Genomic DNA, 25,929 nt, shown 5'->3' with positions numbered 1-25,929 from the left:
AAAAAATCTAGACATTAAATTTCATGTTCTGTCTTCTAAAAGTGGGGAGGGAAAATAATTTCTAGGGTGTGCTAAAGCATGAGAAATTTGCTAAGATTTGTGAAATCATGTGAAAAAAGTGAGACACATGCCAAATGGAAAATGAAGAACAAACAATCCGAAAACGTATTATAAAATTATTCCATTCTACAATCTTTATTCAAGGTCAAGTAACTCCTTTTTTACACAAACAAGTTGAATAATTTATTGGTTTCTTTCAAATAGATGAAGGTAAAAATTGTCTCTTCTTTCTATTTTTAGATTGTGTGTGATAAGTTTTGGGGGGCAATAATTCCATTATACACACAGCAAAATAAACTTGAACTTCTACATAAAGGCAGATGAGGCATGGGGAGTATTGAACTTGACACCCAAATCTTGTATCCCAGACTCACTACCCACTAGTTACATTACAACACAAACTTGAATGCAACCTGGACATTTACAATACAAATTAACATGCGCCTTTTATCAAATGAAAAATTCTCCATTTAACATACATTACTGAAATTACTGTTCTATAGGGTGTATGAGAGATATAAATACTATGAAATTGCTAATGTTTATTCTTTTATTCAATTTAACTCATTAGTGAATTGAACTATTACTACTACAAAATGTTTTGGCCACTCTCAAGGTCCAGCCTCAGGTCAAAACAGTGTTTGTGAAAAGAGCAGAAAGACTTTTTCATCTCACTTACCACATGCAAACTCACTTATAGATTGGTGGAGGAAAAAAAATTAAAAGAGAAAAATGTGAACTTTGATACAAATTCTGCAAGATGAAAATGATAGCAAAAAGGGAGGAATACCACTCTTGTTTCTAGGTGAATGGTGAGATCCTCAAAATTCTTGAAATCTGGGAGTTTAGTCAAAATTTATGATCTAAATTAATGCTGTTAAAGGATGGCTCATATGTATGAGTCATTATTTGATATCCCTCAATAATAGAAATCTTCCTCACCAAGTCCTTCTGGAATTCTTAATTGAGTGATTTCCATCCTGACAACTTGGGAGGTACACTTGGGAGAAAATTTATAGTACAGTCAGTCACAGCAGGGAAATTACCAATCATCCCACCTGGCTCCTGTACATCCTTGGTAATTTGGAGAGAGATTGTTAGGAGGAGCAATTGGACTGTAAACATAACAAATTGGATCTCTGCTCATGATAAGAAGACACAAGTGATGGGAAGAGGGTGAGAAGGTTTGTGAAATGAGATCTCCTGTAGGAACAGGGAATGTAGAGCACTAAGCATTTGATATGAAATGCAAGCACCACTTTGTTGTTAACATTTGAAGGCTGAGATGTGCTGGAATATTGAAATGGGCAGCGTACAGGAGAAAGGCTTTCATCCTAATATTGAGCAGCAAAATCAGATCTCAGAAACAGAGCTTAAAAGGTATTTAGTAAACAGTATAGATTATTATTACTTGAAAAGTAATAAAAGTATTTTCTTTCAGAGAAAGTTTGTAATTTTGTAACTTCTACATGAGAAACAAAAGAGTAACAGATAACCTACATGGGTGAAATCCAGATTTCCCTAGTCCCTTAGGCAATCCTCACCCAAGTGGAATCCGAGCAGATTCAAGGGGCAGCTTTGTATCCCATGAGTTTATCTGTGTGCCAGGGAAACGGGATTTGGTCCCACATGTAACTTGCACTGACATCTGTGGAGTCTAGTGGTTGGAAGGGCCACAGATGTGAGCCTTTATCTGTGCAGTTTCCACTATGAGCTATGCAGGAATGCCAGAACACAGATGTGAATCTGTTCCAGTTTAATCACAGCCATCATTTCCATCACTCTGCCATACTTTTGTACTTAATACATGGTTCTAGCATCACCTTCTTTCCAAAGGCATCTGATACTATTTCTCCTTGCACAGATATATGTACTTTAGATACTAATTCACTAATAGACATTATTAACCAGTTTGTTTAAACAAAACAATCTTTGTAAACCAAAACTAATAGTTTCACTGAAACCAGATCCACATCTGTAGCCATTGACTCCAGTAGGCTTTGGATCAGGCCCTAAAACAGGCATGGGTCAGAGCTAGCTAATATAACAGTCTCAGTTCCAGAAATTGTGGAGGATATGGAGACTGAAGTTGCACAGACTTGGTAAATATTTATTACAAAATGGACATCAACTTTTTCAGATCAAATACATTCAGATCAAAACTTTTTCAGATCAAATTCCCTATTTACCTTAGGGAATGTATGTGATAATTTGTAACAGTGTCAAAGTACCTTTGATTTCTAAGTCTAAAGTACCTTCATATGTACATTTTGACCATCTGTTTCAGAGTAGCAAAAAAATGCAGCTGAAAAGTGATAGTAAAAAGTAAAGTTCATTATTGTTCCCTTAAAATAGCCCAATGTTGTAACTTTTCTGTGCCAGCATGCTGGCTACTTTTATACTTTCTTTATCCAGTGCTGTATATGCTAACAGATTACAATTTAAAAATTTATGGCAAGTCTTTTGCAATTAGCTAAAATGGAGATTTAAAAATCCTCATTAACATAATGGAAAAGAATATGAAGTGAAATCCATAGATCTTTTTGTTGTTTAGTTTGAGGGGGAAAAACCAAACTGAACCCAAAACCAAACAGTCCAGCCCAAAAGAGCTGAATATGCTATTATGCACAAGAATAAGCAGTGTGGGCATTGAAAGAACCTCACCATTTTGGACATATCAAAAAAGAGTACTGTCTTTGTATGTGATAATAAACTTTTTGTGTGAACATTTCTGCATGTAAAGGGCTCCTGAGCCACTTTGTGTGATGGTCCAGCATGTGAGGTGACTTGTGAGCACCCAAATAATTTACAGGATGTAAATGGTGAAATGGAGTTCTGATTTAAAAGTGTATCTACTGGGGTCTCTAATTTACAAGTATTTATCTTTTCCTCTGTTCTCTATATCCTTTTTACTAGAATTAAAAAAAAAAAAGTTACTAAATCTTGATTGAACTTTCCCTGAGATATCCCAGGGTCTAGGTCCTTAAAGAACATCAAAGAGCAAAAAGGAAAAGGAAAGAGAGGAACAGGACAAGAAATAAGAATTAGAGAAGAAATGTTTCTGTATAACTTACATTTACTGAAGACAGGCAATATCACTACTTCACTACTTTTTTTTCTAGTGAGAAACTATTCAGTCACACAGGTGATATGAAAAAGCTCAATCCTCAGTAGTTTAAATTGCATTCATGAAAAAAAAAATTATCTTCACTAAGTTTATACCAGCTCACCAAATAGACTGGTACAAATACATTCCTAAACATTAATTTATGGGATCCTGTGTATGAACAAAGCAGTATAAAGTTCACTGTATATATCTAATTTAACAAAAAATAAGCTTGCATGATCATTTATAATCCCCAGTATTGAAGACAAAACTAAAATTATTTGTGATGCCCTTTTTTAAGATGGGGGGCTTTAACAATAAAGGGATCATTAAAAAAAAATATTTCTACTAACCTTGACTACTAATATGTTATCTTTATTTGTCCCAACACAAGATTCTCTAACAGAATGGTTATACCACTGCAACTTGCAAACAAATATCACATAATCAGCTGAGAATAAAAAAGTCTAGATTTAGATTTCCTGCTAGTAAAACTAAGTTTGTAGTGTCAGCAGTGCTAATAGAAATCTGCAGCCATGGGTCTTTTATGCTTATCTTGGTTCTTGTAAGTCACATTTTTAAAAGTGGTTGTTGAGCCTCTGTACAGTGGATTTGTTTCCTAAAAAACAAAAACAAACAAACAAACAAAAACCCAAACAAAAACATATTATATGGGAGTCATGCAATGTTTGCATACAAGTAATTTTGTATCTTTGAAGAACTTTAGAATAGCTTTCGTTAGCTCACTTGTGTTCCAAGCCACTGAAATTCAGACTGATCTGAATTCAGGCAGCACAAACCAGCCTGGGGTCAGGAACCTGCATTCCTTCACATCAGCCTCCCGGATTCAAGTAATGCACATCATCAAACAATACCAATCAAATGTGTCCAACACAATTTGTGTATCAAATCTGGCAGTCAGACCATCATAAAACCACAGAGTGTCTCAGCAGGCAGATGTGACTTGTCATGGTGTTCTTGTCACATACAGCACTACTGTGTGCTGGGACAAGGGCAAGTCTCACCTGAGCTTTTGATCCTGGCCCCTCATCCACCACTCCCTATCCTTTCCTCTTGTGTCAGAAAAGAAAATTAAAATGCTTCTATCAGCTGTATCCTCCCCTCTTACCATACCTAGCTCTCCTGAAGGATCAAGATAACATTCTCAGGTAGCCTTGCCTGTAAGTTAGTGATTTTTTTCCAGGTCAAAAGCTGAAAAGCTGACAGTGCCCATTCTTGGAAAAAGCTGCAATCACAGGACTTTGCAGGAGAATGGGGCCACGTGAACACATTGCCTGTCCTCCTGACACTCGCCAGAAATGCTTACTCAACTTTCTTTGAAAGATCCTCAGAAGTCCTAAAGCTTTTGCAAAAGGGCAAAAAAGTCAAGGGCAGAAAAGAAAGCAGAAAAGGGAACATGTGGTGTAAGCTTACATTAGATGTCCAGAGCTACAGATAGAAAACAAGGCCTGGATTTCTCTGTCCTTTCCCCTACGTTTGGGACAGTTCCATTCACTTCTGCTCAGTGGGATGCATCAGAGGCCAGGAACAGCCTCCCTTTCTTAAACTGCTGTTTCTGGGCAGAGGGGTACACCATGGGGGATCACACAGGCAGACAACAGCATTGCTAGGATTAATCAAAGACTGGCTAATAATGAAAAACAATTAATGAAAAACCTGTTATCTACACATTCTTACATGTGGAAGAAATTAAACCAGGAGATTAAAGATTAGATAATTTTCATCCAATAAAGAATCATAATTTTACTTCATAGAATACTAAACATGGCAAAAACTTACCAGCAAAATCTATCCATTTCAAAGAACAAAATCAAGACCCAGAATTTTACAGGCAGTTGTGCATCATGTAACCAAAGTAAAGAACCTTGTATAAAATCAATGTATCTCACATACCGTTTGCCATTTTACTTTGGATTTTTCTGCTTCAAACTTGGCCACCTCTTTTCGGTCTTGAACTGACACCAGTAATTTCCATATACAAAGTAAAACAATGCCAATGAGAATGATAGCAAGGGTGACACCCACCACTATCATTGGGATATTTGGATGCTGTGCACAATCTGTGAAACAAAAACAGTTATGACTGTGGATAACCAATCAATAAATTTTAGGCAATTAAAAACAGCCAAGAGATGTGAAGAGATTCTCATTTGCCATGAGCTGAGCACACCTTTTTTTTCAAGTTCATGTTCTTTTTCTCCTGCTAACTTGTAAAAGGGCTGTGAAACCAGCTGAAAAATATTGCATTAAAATGTTTTTAAAATTATTTGCTAACTTATTCCACTGCTCTTTTACCGTGACAATTAGAGGCTGCTGGGTACAGACACAGATTCTGAAAAGTCAGAAAATTTATTTCACATCTGTTTCAATACAATTATAAAAAAACACAGCTGGGTTGATAAAAGTATGAATTTTACAATGTTATGGATGAAGCTCTAGTTCAATTAACTGATATTCAGTGAGCTGCAGAAAAAAAGATTCTAGTGAGATCTATGTCAGGATAGTCACCAATGATTTGATAAAATAGAGCAAACTACATTTCTCACATGAAAACAATGAGGAAAATATTCCTTCAAATTTGTTGAAAATTTTGGACTGGGCAATTGGAAGGAATTTTCCATTTCTGCAGCCAATTTTATGATAAAATATTTCAGAGAGTCAGAATTAAACTGAAATTTTTGCTTCACCAAAACCAATGATGTTTGATTCTTTTAATATTAGAAAGTACTATCTATGAAAGTTGGTGAAAATTACTATTTTACAAATTTTTCTGCTGAACCATGGTTTCAGAACATTAAAAAATTCTTTTCTGTCTGGTTTGTCTTACATTATTGCATTTCACATCCTGGTTTTGCTTGATGGCCCCAGTTAACTAATTCTGAGAGGCTCTGGTTGGAGCATTGACCTGCTGTTCTGGCTACTGGTGCCATATTGATTTCAGTTCCATGATGAAATTGTATTTCTAGAGAATTTCCTGAGGTCTCCTCCCAGTTCACATTTTAAGGCCCAGGAGCAGAATAGCAGATGAAACTGGTTATTGTAGTGTTGTGGGAGGGCCATTACACAGAGGTCAATGAACTGTGCCTTCTGTAACAGTTTGTTTTGGTTTGGTTTTTTTTGGTTTGTGGTTTGTTTTTTTTTTTTGTCAAATCTACTTAAAATGCATAATTAAGCATTTAATAAAGATAAAATCCTTGAATCTTAGGGATTTAGGTGTGTACTTTAAGAGTTGTGCTTCTTTAGTATGACCTCTGTTACAAGCACCTTTGCTGTACTAGAAACCTATACACAACCAGACTTGTGTTCTTATGACAGGAGCTGCTTTTGTTTTTGTGCAGTAAAATCAATTTCATTCTCACATATTTTTTAGAGAAAGGCTGCACAAAGGCTTTACAAAATAAACCCCATTTGTGGAAACAGAAGGAAATTACAAACTTGCCCAAAACATAACTAATATTTAGTACAAAGACATCTTTATTTTCTGGAAAACTATTTGGCTGCTGCTGGAAAGTGGTATCTGTGTTCTCTCCTGTCCCACCTGATAAAGAGATTTAATGAAAAATCTGTAATGAAACAGCTGTAAATGAAGAACTAATGTTTAATGGAAGGACATAAGGAGACCTGTTCTGTATCTGTTAGTTTTGCAAAATATTCAAAACTCAATGGGGGCTGGAACAGCTCTCCCACGAGGATGGGCTGAGTGAGTTGGGGTTGCTCAGCCCGGAGAAAAGAAGGCTTCAGGGAGACCTTGGAGTTCCTAAAGGGGCTGCAAAGGAGCTGGGGAAAGACTTTTTACAAGGGCATGTAGTGGCAGGACAAGGGGGAATGGCTTTAAACTGAAAGAGGGTAGGCTTAGAATAGAAGCAAATTCTTTACTGTGAAGGTAGTGCAGCAGTGGAACAAACTGCCCAGAGAAGCTGTGAATGCCTCCACCCTGGCAGTGCTCAAGGCCAGGTTGGATGGGGCTCTGAAGGTGGCATCCCTGCCTGTGGCAGAGGGCTTGGACTAGCTGAACTTTAATGTCCCTTCCAATCCAAACCATTCCATGATTCTATGATACTGCAACATTAAAAAGAATTATAATTGTATTTCAGAATTTCATCAGGTGTACAGAATTCAAGTCATTTGAACATTTTTCCATCCATGAAGCATATATAATTTCAAAGAGAATTGTAGTTTTATCATATAATGCAAATGATGTTTGGAATCATCCTCTTAGAACTGCACAAGCTTTTGAAAAAATTAACTTATTCTTACAGCCCAAGGATCATTTTGCTCATTTTTCATGAGAGGCCAAGTATTTATGTCACCACTGCATTAAATAAGTACTTGAGGAGCTCTTTGGCTGGGCAGAGAAGAGCTACAGACACAAGGAGGTGATGTGGTGCTGCAAACAGCTCTGCTTCCAGATTGCTAACCTTGTCTGTGGTTTTTAATCAGATTTCACCTACAAAAACCAATATTGCCTGCTTACCTTTCTGTTCTATGTTGTGAATGACTGTCCTTCCCTGTTCATCCACAGCCAGTAGAAATGTGGTTAGACATTCATTTTCCCCCCGCAAAGAGCAGGAAATGGATTTATCCTCTGAATAATCTGCAGAGGAAAGGAAAAAAGTAATTCATCAGATCAAATGAAATTTAACCTTTAATAAGCAGAGAGAGACTGCTGGCATCATGTTTGTCACAGCAGATGTTAAAGAGCAGAAGACAAAAAGCAGAAATACTCTCAGAATTTCTACTAAATTTAATGGCTTTTCTTCCAATCCCAATTTTGTTTAGTTTCTGATTTTTCACTTATATTTCTGAAGAACTGATCCAGATGTTGTCAATCTGCACTGACCATCTAGTGCACCTTGCTACTGCAGTGTACCGTGAATTTCAATGAACTGGAAGTGCTTCCAAGACTCTTAACTGGCAGCTGCCCAGGAAATGTAATAGCCCCAAATGATGGGACAAAGCAACCAGTGGAACAAAGCGTGTTCCTTTGGTTTGCAGCTACTCCTGCCACGTCTGGATCATGTTTCAGAAGTAGATACACATGCATCAAGCAGCTATGGATGCTGTTAAAAGGGCTGCTATTCATTTCCTATACAATAGGCCCTCCAAGGTCACTGGGTGTCCAGTACTGCTACAAGAGTAAATAAAGATTAATAACAGAAAACTGCCATTCTGGGATTTTTGTCATGGGATACCAGATGAAGAAAATGAAGCGACCTGAGATGACAGCCTGACCCCATTTATTCACCTCATCACTTACTGTCAATTGCACAAAAATTTAATCCATTTTTTCTTTCCAGGTTGTTCCTAACTGGGGAGCTGAGAAAAATTCATTCAAAGGGAAGAGAGAGACAGAAGGAGGCTTTCTTTGAGGGACAATGTAAAGAAAAGAAAGGAAACAAAAAAGTGACAGTACAAGCACAGAGCCAGTAATGTCATCATTCAGAATGTAACTATAATTTCCTATTTTACAGAGAAAAAATACTTTATATCTGTGTGCAATAATACCTCTGGGGGCCGAATGTTTATGCTTTCATGCAGTCCATGACCTGAGTATCACTGGAAATCTAGGTATACTTTTCAATATATTTTAGTCAAACTCCTTAGGATTTATTTTTTTAGAAGAAATTAAAACAGCAGGCTTCTCAAACATTTCTTTTAAATCATTTTCACTGACCATTATTTTCTACCTATTCAAAACTTGTACTGAAATTTCATAAGCAATTGTGCTAAAAATCTTAAAGTCCTTTAACTTTAATATGAAGACTAATTGAATAGAAATCAGACAAGAATAGATCATTTTAAGGAAACCTACACCACATGTAAAAAAAAGGTGCTCACTCTATTTTTTCTTCCCCATTTTGCTTATTATCATAAGATTTGGTCTTATAGAAAATACTATTAAACACTATAGAAAATATGGAACTATTGACTAGCCTCCAGTCCTTTTCTCTGCTTGTTATAAAAAGAGAACCCTAGCTGGCTGGATTCTAATGCAAAGCAGCTTTTCATTTGAGCCTTTTATTTAACCTGTTGATGGTCCTTGGTGGCAGAGGAATGTGTTATCTACCAAGGCAGCCCAGACTTGCTGATTTAACAAGATTGGATTTTGTTAGAAGGGCCACAAACTGCAGACTTACAGCTCTTGTTGGCACATCACAGTTCCAGTAACAGTCAAAAGTTTTGCAATGTTTGTACTTTCCCAACCCTTTCAAGCATGCAGATCCAAAATATTAACTTGCTTACAAAGAGGAAAAAAAGGGAAAAGGATAGTTGTTAGCTATCCTGAAAGTGGAGAAAAACTTGCGAGCATTTACTAAATATCATCTAGAAGGCAGTAGCTGCACATATATTAGTTATTTTTACATGGTAATTTTTTATTTAATGTCATAATTTGAAACCAAGGGGAGCAGAATACTGATTATATGCAATGATGTAGAAATGAAAGCAAAAATGCCACTTCAAGCTATTCAGAATCCAGATTATGGTTAGTATTTTTATTTTTCTGTTATTTTTTGAATGAAGGATCACTAAAGAGAGACTATTGCATATGTTATTTTCAGTTCACCAGCAAAAATTTGTCTAGGTAGGTAAATTCCTGTAATTTACATCTGTGTAATTTTCCGCACTCTGCAGTGAATCGTCACACTCTTCTGCAGCCTAATTTTGGTAATTTAAATTGTATTTTAAATAACTGGAGTCACACTGGGGGAGGAATCGGGTAACAGCGGCAAGCAGGAGACTCAAAGTACCAAAGAGTGTTTCCTAGCAGATACATTTATAAAAGATTACACAACAAAAATGTTGACTGTAAATTTAAATGTCATTATGCCCTTTCTTGTTTACCTCTTGCTCAACAAAATGGGTTTTTTTTGAGCAGAGTTCACCTCACTTTGACTCAGAGCAGCACTGATACAGAGGTTTATTCAGCCTCCAGTACCCACTTCTGTGCTGCACTGGGAATTTATGAGGTATCAGGGGGAGGAAATACTTCTCCTAGGGAAGTGTAACTGTCCCTGTTGGGCTTGTGGCAGGAGCACTGGTGCCCTGTGGCTGGGGTGGTGGCAGGAGATGCCTTTTAGGAATTTTGGTTCCTCTTGTGCAGTGAGTAGAGCAACAAGAGCTCCTCCTGCACCTGTGTGGGAAATAGGCAGTTAGCCTAATTTAAATGTTCAAGATTAAAAGTGAATGAAAATCAAAGTTTGAAAGGGATGCCTGCTGTGGAGATAAGCCCAGTCAATGTGAAGCCATCAGCAGCTGCAGAGCTGCTGGACACCCCATGCCCTGGCAGATCCCTGGGCTCACCTGACCTGCTGGTGGGGAGCAGGAGAAACCCCTGGCAAACCCAGAATCAAAGCAGGGAGGCAAAAGCCAGGACTCAGAGCCTAAAATGAGCACTCTCAGGAAACAGGAACATGTAAAGCTCACGCTTTTTTGTTGCTCCACACTTCCAGTCATTGTATTGCGACATCCATGGGCAAAAGAGAAACAAAATTTTTGAAGCACTAATGTTTTATTTAACCTAGAGCTTTCACTTTTCCCTCAAAGCCTTAAAGCATTAAAGAAATTAAAATATAAACCAGAAAGAAGTATACTACCCCCTGAAGTTTCTCAATAATCTGTCTTAAATATTATGTGGTGCACTAGTTATACCAGTTTCAGATTGGTGGGTTTTGTCCAGGTAATAGTTTTTATTCTATGACTATTTTTTAGCTATTATTTTAAAGGTTAATTTTTTTCTTTCAGGTCTTCTTAATGAGGCTAAACAAGCATTTCAGATGAAACACCTTGCAACAGCTGCTTTTTTTTTTGAGGCGAACATGAAGGTTACAGTAACTGCTGTAAATAAATTTTAAATCTAAAGAAGAAGCAGACAATCCCAATCAGGGATAGGAGATGATATTGTCATGTTCATATTCCTGTGACCTGTGCATGTGAACAGAACCATATAAAAGGCTGTTTCTGCTCTTGATTAGCATTCATTACATTTGAAAGTATGTTTTATGTATCCCTACAGATGTAGGTACAAATATCTGCCATCTTACAAAAGCAACCTGAAAATGTTACTAACTGAAGAGATACAACAGAAGTGCTTATATGTTTTTTAAGCCTGTAAAGATATTTTTATACTTATAAAAGAATACTTAAGTATTGCTATTAAAAACAAAAGGTGTAACTTTGCTGGAAAGATGTATATCAGTGATATTTCTGCATGCACACAGCTCTGGACAGGCTTCCAAGATCTTGCAGATACAAACCTTAGACATGCACACAGGATTCTGCATTATCATCCTCATTCTTACATTTGTCTTGTTTAATGCTTGTGGTACATCTGTGGTGTGGATATAACCAGACTATATCCTGTCTTACTTAACAATTGCTTGTGCCAGGACTGGGACTAGAATTGCCACTAGAATAAATCCAGGCTGCCTGCTGAGCAGGCACCTTTCCTTTACAGAAAAAAAAAAAAAAACAAAAAACTGCATTTTTATTTTATTTAAAGGTTTGATTTGGTCTTTTTGATTGTGGTGGGGTTTGTTGGGTTTCTTCCATGCGAGTACTATTTTACTATTTAAGATTAATTCATATTCCAGAAATTTCCATTGATTCAGGGAACTTTAGCATTAAAGCAAACAGCTGAAAGATGTTCTTAGCCTTTTAGAATACAAGAAATATCTTTGCCACTGGTTAAAGGGCTGTGTTTAGTCACCAGCTGTAATCAAGATTCTGCCTAAGGACTGGAGGCAGGTTTTGTATTTGTAAGACTGAAGAAGCCCCACCCAGAACTCATGGTACAGGCATAACTTAAACTCAGGAGCTTTCATCTATGACTGATTTGCAGGGACTGGTATCTAATAAATTCTGTACTTTCCTGCACAAAGTACTTAGAAAATAGGCATGATCCAATGAGTTAATTACCTGAAAGGGTTATACCAGCCCTGTTCTGCATTTCCTGCTTGCCTCAGAAGAACCATATATAGACAGTAATTCTCTTATGACTCTTAATATAATTCCAAGCAGAAAAACAAGGCTACTTTCAAATACAAAATTACTGAAAGTGGAACCTTCTGCTAATCACACACAAGAGAGGAAGACTGAGTATACCAACCCTTTGCCATGCTGACAGTTGCATCAACCAATTTGCATTTTTCACTGCAATCTCCCAGTGACTTGTCATCAGAAGCCAAGTGACATTCCACACAGCTCCTGTGGAAAATAATTCAGCAGCTCATCAATCTCTGCCTGCCACAAAGCAACAATACAAAAGCCAGTATGTGTGCATCTGCATTTTAAAAAGCAGATAAATAAAAGGTCTTCTGCTATGGATACAGTTCTCAGGAATATGATAGGTACTACCACCAAAAAAAAATCCTAACAAAACCAAGCAAAAAAACCCCAACCTGAATAAAGGTATTGTGAATAAGCTCTGTCTTGTCCTCTATTCTCTCCCAGTTTGTTAGCTACCAGACAGAACCCCAGGCAACATTATTCATGTAGGTCTATCAAAGACATGTGATTACTCACATGTAACACTCATCTTCAAGAAATAAAAAAAAATAAATATTCTGAACACTAAATATTCTCACAGTGAAGGAATTCCTATCAGATGAACAATATCTGAAATTGACTTCAAAGAGATCAAGCTGAGGCACCAACTATGAGTCTGCCTTTGTTTCAATTCTACTGAATAATGCATTAAAACACTTTTCAGGTGTCTCAACAGTTGTCTCTTGAATATGATTACTTGTCTCAGAAATTACTTAGATCTCAATTATACTAATGAAACCTACTGGAAAATTATTTTTTTATTCAGCGGTGGAATGATCGAAATATTATTTAAAAACACAGAGTCTAGGCCAATTTCTCTAGAAATCTTCCTGTAAACTCAACCAGGATTTAAATAAATCCAGGATTTATTCATGGAAAATTAAACAATTAATAGAATTCATATATGGCCATTTCTCATGGAAAATGTGTTTGCTGATTTTTCACAAATATCTTCAGCCAAAATTGAGTGGCTGAGACTGAGAAGCAGCCTGAAGGACTGAAGAAAGAAAGCAGAGGAGAAGAGAAAAGAGGAGAGGAAAATGGAGAACTGCAACAAAACATCAAAACCCCCCTGGCTATCTCTTGTTGCATTGAGTTACATATATCCATGGGAAGAAGCTGAGGCTGCTGAGTTTATCTTCAGGGGATGGAGGTGACCTTATCCCTTGCTCTGGAAATGGTGAATAGTAAAAGTGAGTGGGTAATGGGATAGCCTCTATCTCATGGAGATAAATTCAGTGTTGGTGGTGGTTTTGTCATATTCACCATGTTTCTCATGCTACACTCTCTTTCTCAGCTGCCTTGTCATTGATCTCCACCCCACCTGACCTGGTCTTTCAGCTCTCTCAGTTACCTACACAGGTATTCCCAGTGTTCTCTGTCTTTTTGTTTTTTGTGCCCTGCATTTCAGCAAGGGAACACACTGAAACAGGAAGAAAAGATCCAACACTGCATACAATATACATGTTTAAACGGGTTAATGCAATGCCTGTCATGTAACTTTATATTTCTTATTCTTTGCCAAATTGGGCAGAGCAAAGCACCAGCATTGTCCTTTTAGTTTAGAGCAGTTGCATGCAGAAATTCTCTTTGCTCTTTGAACATACTGAAAGGCCTAGTTTTCCTAGGGCAAATTTAGCACTAACTGAAAGAGACTGATGAATTAATCACATCATAGAATAGCTTTTCACTCAGATACGTTGTAGACTGCAATGACAGGTATGAAAATACAGTGTTGGAGAGAAATGGACCTCAACTCTGAACAAGGAGACAGGCCATCATCATGAACCATGCAATCTAAACTGCTCAGCACTCAGAAAGCAAAGCAAGAGTCATTAATACCGTGTTCTGTGAAGCCTAACCCAACTTCTAGCTTAAATTTCTGCTGAAGACTTCTCCATTTGGACTGTAGCCCTACAGGAGCTCATGTAAAACAAGCGTCAGCAATGGTGTACTTAGAGTAGCCATCTTCACAACCTGTGTACTTTTGGTTGCTCTTCCTGTCATGCACCATAGCACACACCTTGCACCACAGCAGGAAAGCTACATAAGTTGAGTATGATCAGTGGACAGAAGGCATTTCACCATTTACAATCAATTTATCATCAACTTATACATGACATATGGTTACCCACTTATTCATTCCCAGACTATTATCTAGTTTATTATAGTTAATTAATATTATTATATATTATTATTATTTATTATATATAATTACACCTCCTTAATTAAGTCAAGCTTATCGGAATTTGGACTATAAATTCGTGAATGTGTGATGCTTGATGGGACAACATGACCTTAATCATTCGTGTGTATGAGGATGGTAATACAAATGCCAAGTTTTTCTGTGAGGCCATGTACGTGTCAGATAAAGCCACCATTCTGATTAGTTGCACAGCCAGGGACAACAGTGGAAGTGCAAAGTTTTACCTGTGCTGCTTGAATTTGACTTAATTGTTTCACATAAAGCTCTTTTGTATAAGAGTAGTGCTCATGGATGGTTGAGTTGTATGAGTTGTGACCACCCACCCCAAAGGACAAAGAAGCTCCTGGATTCTGGTCTGTAAATCCAATTTACAGACATGGCAGTAAACACACTGCTGAAGCAGTATAGGAAATAGATACCTGGATGATATAAACGTCAGAGGTTTAAAGGCAGCACATTACCATCTGGAAGTGCAGGGGTCACCGCAGAGAGGGCATTTTTCACACAACTGGCCCGAAGCCCCTGGATGGGTGCAAGCACAGGTCCCACAGACGCATTCACCTCTCCCGCTGCACAGTGTCCCATCCTCCGCAATGCAGCTGCTGGTATCGGTTGTGCAATTACAGTATTCACCAGTCCATCCACTGTGGCACCTGCATTCCCCGCAGTCACAGTCACCATTGCCTGGAAAAACATTTATTATACTTAAATCAGTCACTGGTAATTTAAAAAAAATCTGAAGGATGATCTTGAAAATTATTCTCTTTAACAGAAAATATTTTGCTCTCTCCAACTCTTTTTCCAGACATCTTTCTTTCTCTCTCAGAATCCTCAGTTTTAAGTCAGAGGGTCAGATTTTTGCTTAGATTGGCTGTAAGCTCGATTCTCTTTACTGGAGTTGTCCGTGCAGATCTTGTCTCCTGGCAGTGCACAGCTAAATTTGTAAATGCTTCTGATTTATAAGGGCATAGCCGAAACTATTGAAAGTCTAAAGACCATTCATAACTAGCAGCAATTCTTTATCCGGAACTGACTACAAGCGAGTACACGATGCAAACACGAGCTCCCAGCTGGCAGCCGGGGTGAGCGCACAGGGCTGCGAGCGCAGGCCCCGGCACAGCGCGGAGGGTTCGTACCTGCGCACTGCAGGCCGCGGTGCCGGCCGCAGGAGAAGTCGGTGCACTCGCAGCGGGGCCCGTACACCTTTCCGTAGGGGGACGGGTGGCACAGGCACTGCCCGCACAGGCACTCGCCCCGGCCGCTGCAGGCGCTGGGCTCGGCCGGGCCCCGGCAGGAGCTGGCGCCCACGGAGCTCTCGTGGCACTCGCAGCGCGGCCCCACGAAGCCGGGGCTGCACACGCACACCCCGCACTCCAGAGAGCCGTGCCCTTGGCTGCACCTGGGGCTCTCCTTCTCCGCCTCGGCCTGACAGCTGCAGCTGCACAGGGCATCGATTTCCATCTCCAGCACGTCACTGAGCCCCACGGGTTTTATCTTGAGAAGCCTTCTGGCTTTTTCACAAGAAGAGAGACTTACAGTCATATTGAAAGAGACCTGGAAGAGAGAATAGGGCTGCTGGGAGCACGGGGAACTCTGCAGGATGCTCAGGAGGGGCATGCAGAGGACACAGCAAGAGGGTCATACATACTGCCTGCTTTTTGGTGACTTGTTTGGAGGAAGTTCATTTAATAATGAGCAAACTCTACCTCGGCGTCCTAAAATACATGAACTTGATGTGTTTGGAGAATAGGTTCTTCACTTACTGTATCTCCCACTTTCACATGAGAGCACCTCCTCTGATGTGGAGAAAAGGTCCCATTGTTACAGACGGCCGTGAAGGACAGGCTGAGCCCTTCCGTCTCTCCCAGGATCTCCAACTCAACCTCAGACCTCAGCTCCTTCAAGGAAAAAAGCATGAGATGAATTGAATGGTAACACTGCCACATGCTGCCGCTGCTCCCTGTGTAACAGGGACTGTAATTTATCCTGACTTACACAGGAACACACTCCTGCTTTGGCACTTTGTTCACAGAGCCCTCTATTGCAAGAAAAATGGGGAATGAGCAAAGTAAAGCAAATGCCGACAGTGGAAAGCAATGATGGTATCACTTTAATATCTGCTATCACAGGGCTTATTTCCTGCCCTTCCAGGAGAGCCAACTCAAAGTTTTATTAAATCACCTTTCATAACTTTGCTGACTGATGCAGGTTTTCTTTTAGGTCTGGGCTTTCCGAGGAGTGGATTTGCATCCCTGATTACATTACTGGGTCTGGGCTTTTCCTAATTAGCCAAACTGTGTCAATATTGCTCCCTCCCTTCCTTTCTTCTCACAATGGAAATTCCTGCTTCATGAGATGTTTGTGCTATTTTAACTTGCATTCAACTACATCCCCATTATTTAAATCAGTTTGATCAATCAAACTTTCATTTTGTAAGTCACAATCAGTCTTTCTGAAACTGCTCATACTAGGTATCTATATTTAAAGTCTCTAAAATATTTTATAGCTGCTTACACAACCTTAATCCAAAGCCTGTCACAGGCCATGGGGAAATTCCCTATGACTTCATTGTTCCGTGGATCCAGTAAATGGAAATTTTTCAGAAGTACCTCAGCAACTGCTGAAAAAACATCTCCCTGACTTGACTTTGTGCTCATGGAAGTTTAATTACTTACAAAATACCCCCTGCCCTTCAATCAGAGCACAGGGAACTTGCTCACCTTACTTCAGTGAGTCATTCTACTAAAGGCAGCAGGATGACTCACTGGAGTAAAGGTCTGGTGGGGTAAACCAAAGTTAAAACAGAATAGGTATAAACCTGCACAGACAACTCCCTGTCCTATGTACATGTTCTGGATTCCTAGGAAATTTGTCTTAGGGTTATAAAATTGTGCCCTGGGGTCAGATTTGTAGTGTTGGTAACTTTGGATATGCCCAAATTTCCATTTCCATTTGATTTGGAGGTAGGTGCTCGTGTCACTATCGAAACAATGCGGAGTTGTCGATAATAATTAGTTTGCCATAGCTGGGCTCTCCTAAAAGGACCCAAACCAGAAAATCTGTAGGTAAAGCTGTGACTGTGGGCGTGTGCAGGTGTCACCTGTAGTCCCTCTTCCACCAGCTGCAAAATTACAAGGTGCAAACAGAGTGCAACTGTGAGAGAAAATTAAATGCTGCTGAACACCAAATTGTAATACTTTAAATTCTGGAGTCTGTATTGGGTCCTTTGAATGTGCCTCACTGTTGTGAAAGATCAAATTATGCATCTTACAGCACTGAAAATGAACACTAACTGTGATAAAATCCAGGTTTTTAAATCCTAATATGTGTAAGAACTACTAATGATGTTTTAAAACCACTAAGCTGTCTGGCCAGAATTTGAGGACAAATAGCAGACAGGAATAGCAAAGAGCAGCTTTAAGCCATTCACAGAGAAACATTTGTAGTTAAAAAAATTTCTGAATGGAACAACAGACAAAGAAGTGCTAAATGCTCATGCCCTTGTGTTACCTGTCCTTTCTAATACATTATTTCTTTGTTGTCGTTTTTGTACAAGCTCAGGGATGAAAAACTGGGGAAAGAAAGGGAAATTTTTCTGAAATTTTAAATTCTTAGAATGGCTTTAATCAAATGCTTGCTATCTGTCACAAAGCATTTTAGCCTACAGCTCTGCAACACAAAGTTGGGCAGAATTCAATGCTAAACAAAGCAGGGAGAAATATGCTTACAGAAGAAAATGAACCATGGTTGGAAAGAACATGAGAACTCCTTGCAAAAAATATTTTGACAGCTCAGACTTTCTTAACTTGCTTACTTCCTCTCTGAAGCTTTTACATGGCAACACATGGTGAATGGCATTAGCAAACCTTGTGTTTGCACAGCAAGTAAACACTCAGAAACACTTTAAAAATGTTAAAAGTTTTAGCCTAACTCTACTCCCGGGGGCAAAAAGTTATTTATTCCTTTTCTTGTGAGTGAAGAAGCAGAGACATAGGACACTAATTACACTTCTGAGAGTATAATGAAAAGTTTCTAACAAAAGTAGCATTACTTCTGTTTTGCATGTGATTTTCAACTGTAGGTCTCCTGTCATTTCATGCTCCACAGTAGAAAAAAATTCAGATACCTTTACTCCTGTCAAATAAAGTGGTTTTTAGTGCTTCCTGCTTGGAAGATTTTCAATCACAAAACAGTAAGATTGTTAACCTTTAAGGGTAAGTGCAATAAAATGGACTTTGGGAAATTTTGAGTGTGACATATTGCTGCTTGCACAATTCTTACATCTTGAAAGAAATGTGGGGTTTTAAGAAGGTACGTGCAGCTCTGGTGCATGGTCCAGACACGCTGTGCCTGGATGAGGTTGTGACAAGTTCTAGCCCAAAGGCAGGAGCAGCCTTCCTGCAGCCACCTCCCTGCCCCCTCCCAAGCACAGAGCTCAGAGCTCCCTCCAAACCATGCCCATGGAACAGATGAAAACAGGAGCAGCCCAAACAGCTCAGGACCTGCCTCGTGGTCAGCTCTGCCAGCTCTGGGACCTGCTCTGCCCAGAGCATGCAGCACCTAAAACGCAGATAAAAGGCCAACAGAGCCAGGAGGCTGAGGACAAGGCAAAGGACAAAATTGTGCCTTTGAATAAGCTTTGAATAAGCTTTGGAAAATTCTGTTTACTGCAAGCTCTTGTAGGCTCCACATCTCAGGACTCCTGAGAGTCAGGGAGGGTAAAGAGATGGTCAAATAAAGTTACCAAAGGGATGGAGCAGCCAAGGAGAGACTTAAAAGATTGGTGCTCTAATTCAGAGAGAAGATTAGGGATGTGGAAGGTGTCTCAGTGACATAATATAATGAAATTATGAAGACACAAAGATAAGGTAAATGCAGAGCTGTTATTCACCAAACCCTACAACTCAGGAGCTAAGGTGCACCCAGTGAAAATTTAAAGCGTAAGAAGTAGGTTGAAATAGGAATAAGAAAATTTTGCCTTGACAAAGTGGAACTGAGCCCCTTCTTGTCATAGGAGGCAACAGAGGCCAAAAATATCAGGAGGTCCAAAAAGGGGAGTAGGAAAAAAATCATAGGTGATAGGAACACAAGCAGATGCTAAGGAGAGGAGGCAAGGATTCGCTCTTTACATTTTCAATATTTCAGTGAGGCATCATTCCACACTTATGCTACAGCAAAAGCACCAGGGCACAGTATTGGGACAATTTTTGTGTGTTTTTCCATTACTTACTGACAACAAAATGGTATTTTAGGAGTTAAATGTAGGAACCTGTGTCTGTGCATTAAACTGCCAGCTTGAAGAAATGCTGATAGAAACCAGATGTGACTAGCAGCAGGTTGGAATCCAGAAGTGAAATTCTGTTGCCACTCACAGTTTAGCAATGACTTTGCTCATAAGAAAATTTCCTCATCTTTATTTATTACAATTTGTACACTCCCAAGGTTGAACCTGAAGTTCTCTCCTAATATAATTTTTCATAAAATGGAGAATCTCCTGGTATGTTGCATTTCATTTTAAAAAGTCATAATTCATAAATTCTATTGCCTTCATTGCTTTCATAAGGGTTAGAAGAATTTGGTTTCCTTCCTATCACTAAGACCAAAGTAATTTTGGCACAGTGATGACTATCTTATTCAGGTGATAGAAGGAAGAGAAGAAAAATAAGTAAGGAAAGAAAGAGAAGCTATTTGCAAAGAGTTATTTGTCATTGCAGACAACTGGTAGAACAGGTTTTTAATAAAAATGGGCTGAGGCGGAACAGAGAAGTCTATGAAATATCAGTGTATTGGTAAATTAATATATCAGTGCAAAGATTTGCACAACTGCCTAAAAACATTCCTCTGACAGAAGAGAACTAGGCACCCAGGATGCATTTTACAAACAAAGCTCTGAAGAGTAGTGCTGACATCATTACAGTATTGCTTTGTATTACTTAAACAAACCATTTAGTAATGCCCATTCAACTCCTGGCATTATCTAAAGAAACCCATGTTGGCTCCTATGTTCCTCTTTTTGAAAACCTCAGAACAGCCTCACAGAGGCAGCATCAAATTGCTAAAGCAGAGAAGAGCACTGAGCACAGAATAGTGGTCTTCCCCCCTAGATATTCCTGCAAAGCAATTGTTAGTCTGCTCTGGTGGCAGCTACCAGCAGGGAGAGAGTTGAGTTCCTGTTGAGATGTGGAACTGAGAGACCTGAATATTAAAGAAGGCTTAAAAGTAGGTCTAAAATATGAAGAAGGCAATGCAGATGACACTGATTTAAACTCAGCATTCCAGCAGAACTAAGGATTTATAGAAGGTTATAGGAATTTTATTTCTGTGCTTTATCCACACAGTAAACGCTTTTTCTGTTAAGGTCAGCACCTAATATAACGAATTATGTGATCAGTTCATAAAAGGAACAAAAGAAACTCCTTTTTTCCAAACTGCAAACCAGTGTTGAGCATGCAAACATGAAGGAATAAACAGCACTGTAACCTTCTTACCTGATATGCAGCAATGATCAGCTGGAGAATATTTCCAGAATCCTTCTGTAGTCGTCCAACAGTGGCACCAGGAATAAGCTTTGCATAATTCTGGAAATAGAAAAAATTAATTTAAAGCAAAACTAAAGTCTAGGTGACAAGGAGCTACCATCTAAAAAACCCCCAAACTCAAAGAAAGAAAAAAAACCATCCCAAAACCCCAAAAACATCCCCCCAAAACCAAACCAAACCAAACCGAACCAAACCAATAACAACAAAAAACAAACAAAAAGGAAGGACAACGAAACCAAGTACATTGAAGTCGATTGAAATAAATGACAGTAACATTTTCAAGGATTCTCGCAGACTCCATTGCATGTCTTAATGAAAAAGTCAGAGGGAGAAGAGCTGGTTTCATTTAAAATTCATGGAACATATATTGTTAAATCACATCTGTGATCAGAAGTTTGATACTACAGTATTCTTTAAGCTCTAATTTTTTATATTTAGAGGGAAGATATATTTTATCAACAGCTGTATTTCTCTTTAATAAGAATATCCAGAAACAGATTCAGCTGCTCTACTGTTGTGCTGCTTAAGAGTCTTGGACTCTACATTCAGCAACTGCAGTCACTTTTTTATCTTTGCACAGATATCTCAGTGCTCTGTGGCTCTCATGGATTGTATGTTGAATTTCTGTGAATAATACAGTGCCAATTTAGCAATTTATTTCACTTTTAATATTAATTTTTAAGTTTTCTTTTCTTTTTGCATTAAATTGCACTGTGACACTAATATGAAACCTGACAGCTAGATTTTAAATATGGTGAATTAAAATTTGTCTTGTCTGATTGCTAACTTCCGTTGCTTTAACCCATGCCTTTGGAAAACAATGCGTTCATAATTTAAAAAAAAAACCAACACTGTAGCACTAGTTTTCCTTTATACATTATCATATCAATGCTGTTATTTTAAATGAAAGAAAAATATCCAGAGAACTATTAATAAACGTGGGTAATTTGATACTCTTATATCCTTCTTATCCTTCATATTTCCAAAAGCACTGTGATTACTTTATGTATTATGTATGGAATAGTTATCATTCATTAGATTTCTAGTGCTATTGTAAATCAGTGGGATTAACTGCATTTTATGTTACAGCTGGCAACTTTACATTCCTGACTCCTCCTGTGATTAGTGCCCTCTCAAGGATTCTTGGAATAATGAAACTGTGTTTTGTACATGTGGACCTTTTGAGAGAAAAGATGACAAACCTGGAATTTAAAATAAAGTCCCCTTTAATCTGTGGTATGCAAAACAAACAGCAGGGGTAGGCTGCTCTGAACACTTTGGTTGATCTCTCCTCTATGAACAAAAATTTTCTGCATAGTGATACAAAGATGGCATTTCAAACCCAGGCTGAGTGTGTGTCTCCAGTCCATTGCTCAAACTTCCCCTTTTAGCAAACATTTCTGTTCCACCATTGCCAAGGTGAGGCAGATGGATGCTTTTGGGGTGCTGCTATTACAAAACATCCAAAGGATGTAATGGAATTTAATCCTTTGGCAAATGTTCATTAAAAGGTGAACTGCCATTTTATAGGGATACTCTGATTCATGTAAAAGAAATTTGACAATCATATATTTGAGCTCACAATTATACAATTGTGACAGTTATATGTTTGCTATATTTTAGCAGTGAAAATGATAGAAGAATTTTCATTATGAATGTCATGAAAAATATATAAAAATAATTTGAAATTCTGTATGAGTGTGGAAACTAGAGTATTTTTAGTTCAGTTTTCAGCAGTGCAGACTGAAACCCAATTTTCAAGCTATTTCTCCTGTGATATAAAAAGAAATAATTCATCCAAAAAAGAGTAATTTTTGTTTCAAAAGAAATGCTGCTTAGTCAGGACTAAAGATGGAGTCTTTCCCTTACCTAAGTTTGAATACTTTTAAAAAGAATTCTGCTTGAAAACAAATAATATCATCAATATTAGCAACTACTTCATGAAAGCTTAAAGACCAGTGTTTTCTTTTACACCAAAGTAGGATTTGTTAAAATATAATTATTATTGCCAAATTCACAGACTTTTTTGAGTGAATAGCTTTTATAGAATGAAAACATCCCCTGCTGCTTTGGCAAGACTCAGCGGAGACTAATGATGCTAGAATAATATGTTATAAAATACCTCCTTTTTTTAAACAAAAATCCTTTTAAAAATAATGGCAAATTATCGGGGCTCAGTGTAAAGAATTTTCTCTCTTCTCTTGCATCAGATCTAAATGATCTCTTGAGGTTACTGTGCTGTAGCTTTTTAGGTGCATGGAAGGTTCAAAAGCAACACCAGCTCTGCTACAAGCATAGGTGTTCTGTGCCACCCCTAATATTTGTGTTCAATAATAATATACATGTAAGTGGATAAAATGAAAATTCAGTTGAAGAGGATCAAGAATATTACATGACTGAATTATTTTGGGCTAAATAGTTGGGGATTATACAGGGCTAGAAATAAAAAATATATATTTGACAGTGTGAACACTGCACTTAAGACTAATGGAATCTATGAAGTCTATTTGAAGAGGTGCTCTCTAAATCCTCACAGTAATTTTAATGTAAGCTTGTCCCTGAGAACTCAATTATAAATAGCAACAGTCACTATTGGTATCTGATGTAATTAGAAGCTGAGTTCAAATAGATTTGAGATGAGATATTTGCAGAGAGTCTTCCCACCTCAAAGGATGAAGCTTTTCAAGAGAAGTGAAACACCAAAATTTTTAGAGTTTTGAACCTTCTGCCACCACTGCCAGGCTACCTGAGCAGTGGCCTTACCATGAGAATAATTCTCATTGTTTTGCTTTGTTCTTTTTACATTCTTAAGCATAGATACTGGTTATTTATATTTATATTTATATTAAAAAGTTTGCATCACAGAGATGGAAGCATGGCAATGTTTATTTCCCTGTTTGCACACCCTACATAGACCCTTTAAAGGAAAAGCTGCACTGTGGCACTTGTGTATGATTTTTGTACTTGCTTTGACTGATTTTCCACATCACCTACAGGATGAAAGGCAGACCCTAACAAATACAGCTATCCATATTATGGGAAGAAAGCAGCAGATAGATTATATTCAGTGGGATTACTATACACACTATAAGATAGAAGGTAGTTGTACTTCCTTTTTTCTAACAAAGAGAGTGACAAGAGCAAACCATTCCCTACCTGGGTTAACCACAATTTGTGTTTTGTGTTAGCTATAAGCCCTTGTTTCATGTTCCCCATTACTAAAGGGTGACTTCTGGTAACTTTGACGCTGACATGAGACACAGGGATACTAAAATAGAAAAACCTTGGTAAGAATGCTGGTGGCCAGCTTCGAGGGTGACCACAAGCAATTTCCAAGGTAAAATACTTTGCTATCAGCAAGACAAATATTTTTTTGGACAAAAGAAGGCTCTGTTTATCAAAGACATATTTCCAAACTACCTTCCTAGAACAGCCCTTATTCATGAAGCAGCTATTATAAAAAGCACCTACAAGGAAAAATATTTCACCTATCATTAATGAATCTCTATTAAGAAAGTCTTGAAACCACTGCATTTGTAAGTGATTGACCTCTTATCAATCTAAATTTTCATGCTCCAACTCAGTATTCAATACAGTCTTCAAAAAAGAAGGTAGTCAGTGCTTCAAGACACACAGTGTTCCTTTACTTGTGAAGGCTGTAATCTGAGACTCAGTTTATGCAGTTTGTGACTTCTGTCAAACAGCTGGAGCACCAGTCTTACTCCAAAACAACTCCACCCATGGAATCAGTCCCAGAAGTACTGGGGGGTCTTCCCTGGGTTACACAGAGGACAGAAATACAAAACCATCCTACTGGTGACTACCTCAAGGACTCAGCTGCTCTCTCTTTTCCCCTGCTCTTTCTTTCCTATTTTCTATGTGGTAATCCCAGCAGAGGAGCACCTCTCCTCATTACTGTACTTGTGGTTATAGAGCGTTTTGCAAAGGCTTCTCCTTCAGAAAGCCATTCTTATTGCATCAGCAGGATCATCCTGATCAGCTTCCTCTCAACCAACCTGAATAAATTTGAGCCAATTTCGCTCAGCTTATCCCCTTTCACACAGCAGGGTGTAGCCAGGCAGCCAAGTTTAGGCTGTAAAACCCCTTATTACCTACAATGAACTCCTATCTAGAATCTCTTTTAGTGTGTGCAGATTTTTTCCCAGAAGCAGGACTGAACAGAAAATGAAATAAGAATTGAAAGAGCCACAGTAATAAAGAAAAATGGGAAAAAAAGCAAAACAAAAAAATACCAAACAAATAAAAAAGGAAAAAACAAAAAAACCACAAACAAACAAAAAAGAAACCAAAAAAACCCAAACCAAGGTCTCAGAGCTGAGCATGAAGATAACTGCATGTTTCAGACACATTCTTGTTTTATAAAAAATAAGAAAAAGTTCAGCTCTCCTCTAGCCTTAGAAAATACAAAAGGCTAAGCACGATGATTTCACTGAGTAGTTTAGTAATGCATAGTTTGTCAATCCTTGACTTAAAGGATTAGTGTGATTCAACTTGAAATCAGATTTTAAAGTTACCTTAGAACACCAAAATCAGTATGTGAAGAAGCACTTAAGCAGAAGAATTTTCCTCTGATACACAAGTTCCTATTTTTATCACATAAATATCTTGTAGAATTCAGTCCTTAGTACTAGAATTACTGTATCAGCAGTGAAAAAAGGTGAACTTTAAAACAAAAATTGCCAAACTGAACATTTTAGTTTGCTCACCTCATATACATGAACTTGCTCATTTGTTACAGCAAAAATCAATAGAATATTGTTTTGCACAAGTTTGTCAATTAATTGTCCAATGGTGGGATACTCCTGCAAACAAACAAAAGAGAGGCACATCAATCTGTTTCTCACGTGCTTTCAGTTCCTGTGTCCCATGAAAGACACATTCAAGTGATCATAATGAGCACTTTGTTCTCTGAGTAGTATAAACTTTAATTA

General features: G+C 38.2%; 1 protein-coding gene across 1 annotated transcript in view; it reads right to left on the bottom strand.

Moving 5' to 3' along the window:
- Positions 1-5,131, bottom strand: part of PLA2R1 (phospholipase A2 receptor 1) — a 46,688-nt gene extending 41,557 nt beyond the window's left edge. The window contains exon 1 of the mRNA XM_033065044.1: positions 5,081-5,131. Within this exon, the coding sequence (XP_032920935.1) occupies positions 5,081-5,090 (10 nt within the window). The 5' untranslated portion in view covers positions 5,091-5,131. The remainder of the gene's footprint in view (positions 1-5,080) is intronic.
- Between the last annotated feature and the right edge of the window lie 20,798 nt (positions 5,132-25,929).

This window comes from Catharus ustulatus, chromosome 7 (genome assembly GCF_009819885.2).
Source record: "Catharus ustulatus isolate bCatUst1 chromosome 7, bCatUst1.pri.v2, whole genome shotgun sequence".
Lineage (NCBI taxonomy): Eukaryota > Metazoa > Chordata > Aves > Passeriformes > Turdidae > Catharus > Catharus ustulatus.
This window is presented reverse-complemented; position numbering and strand designations above follow the sequence as displayed.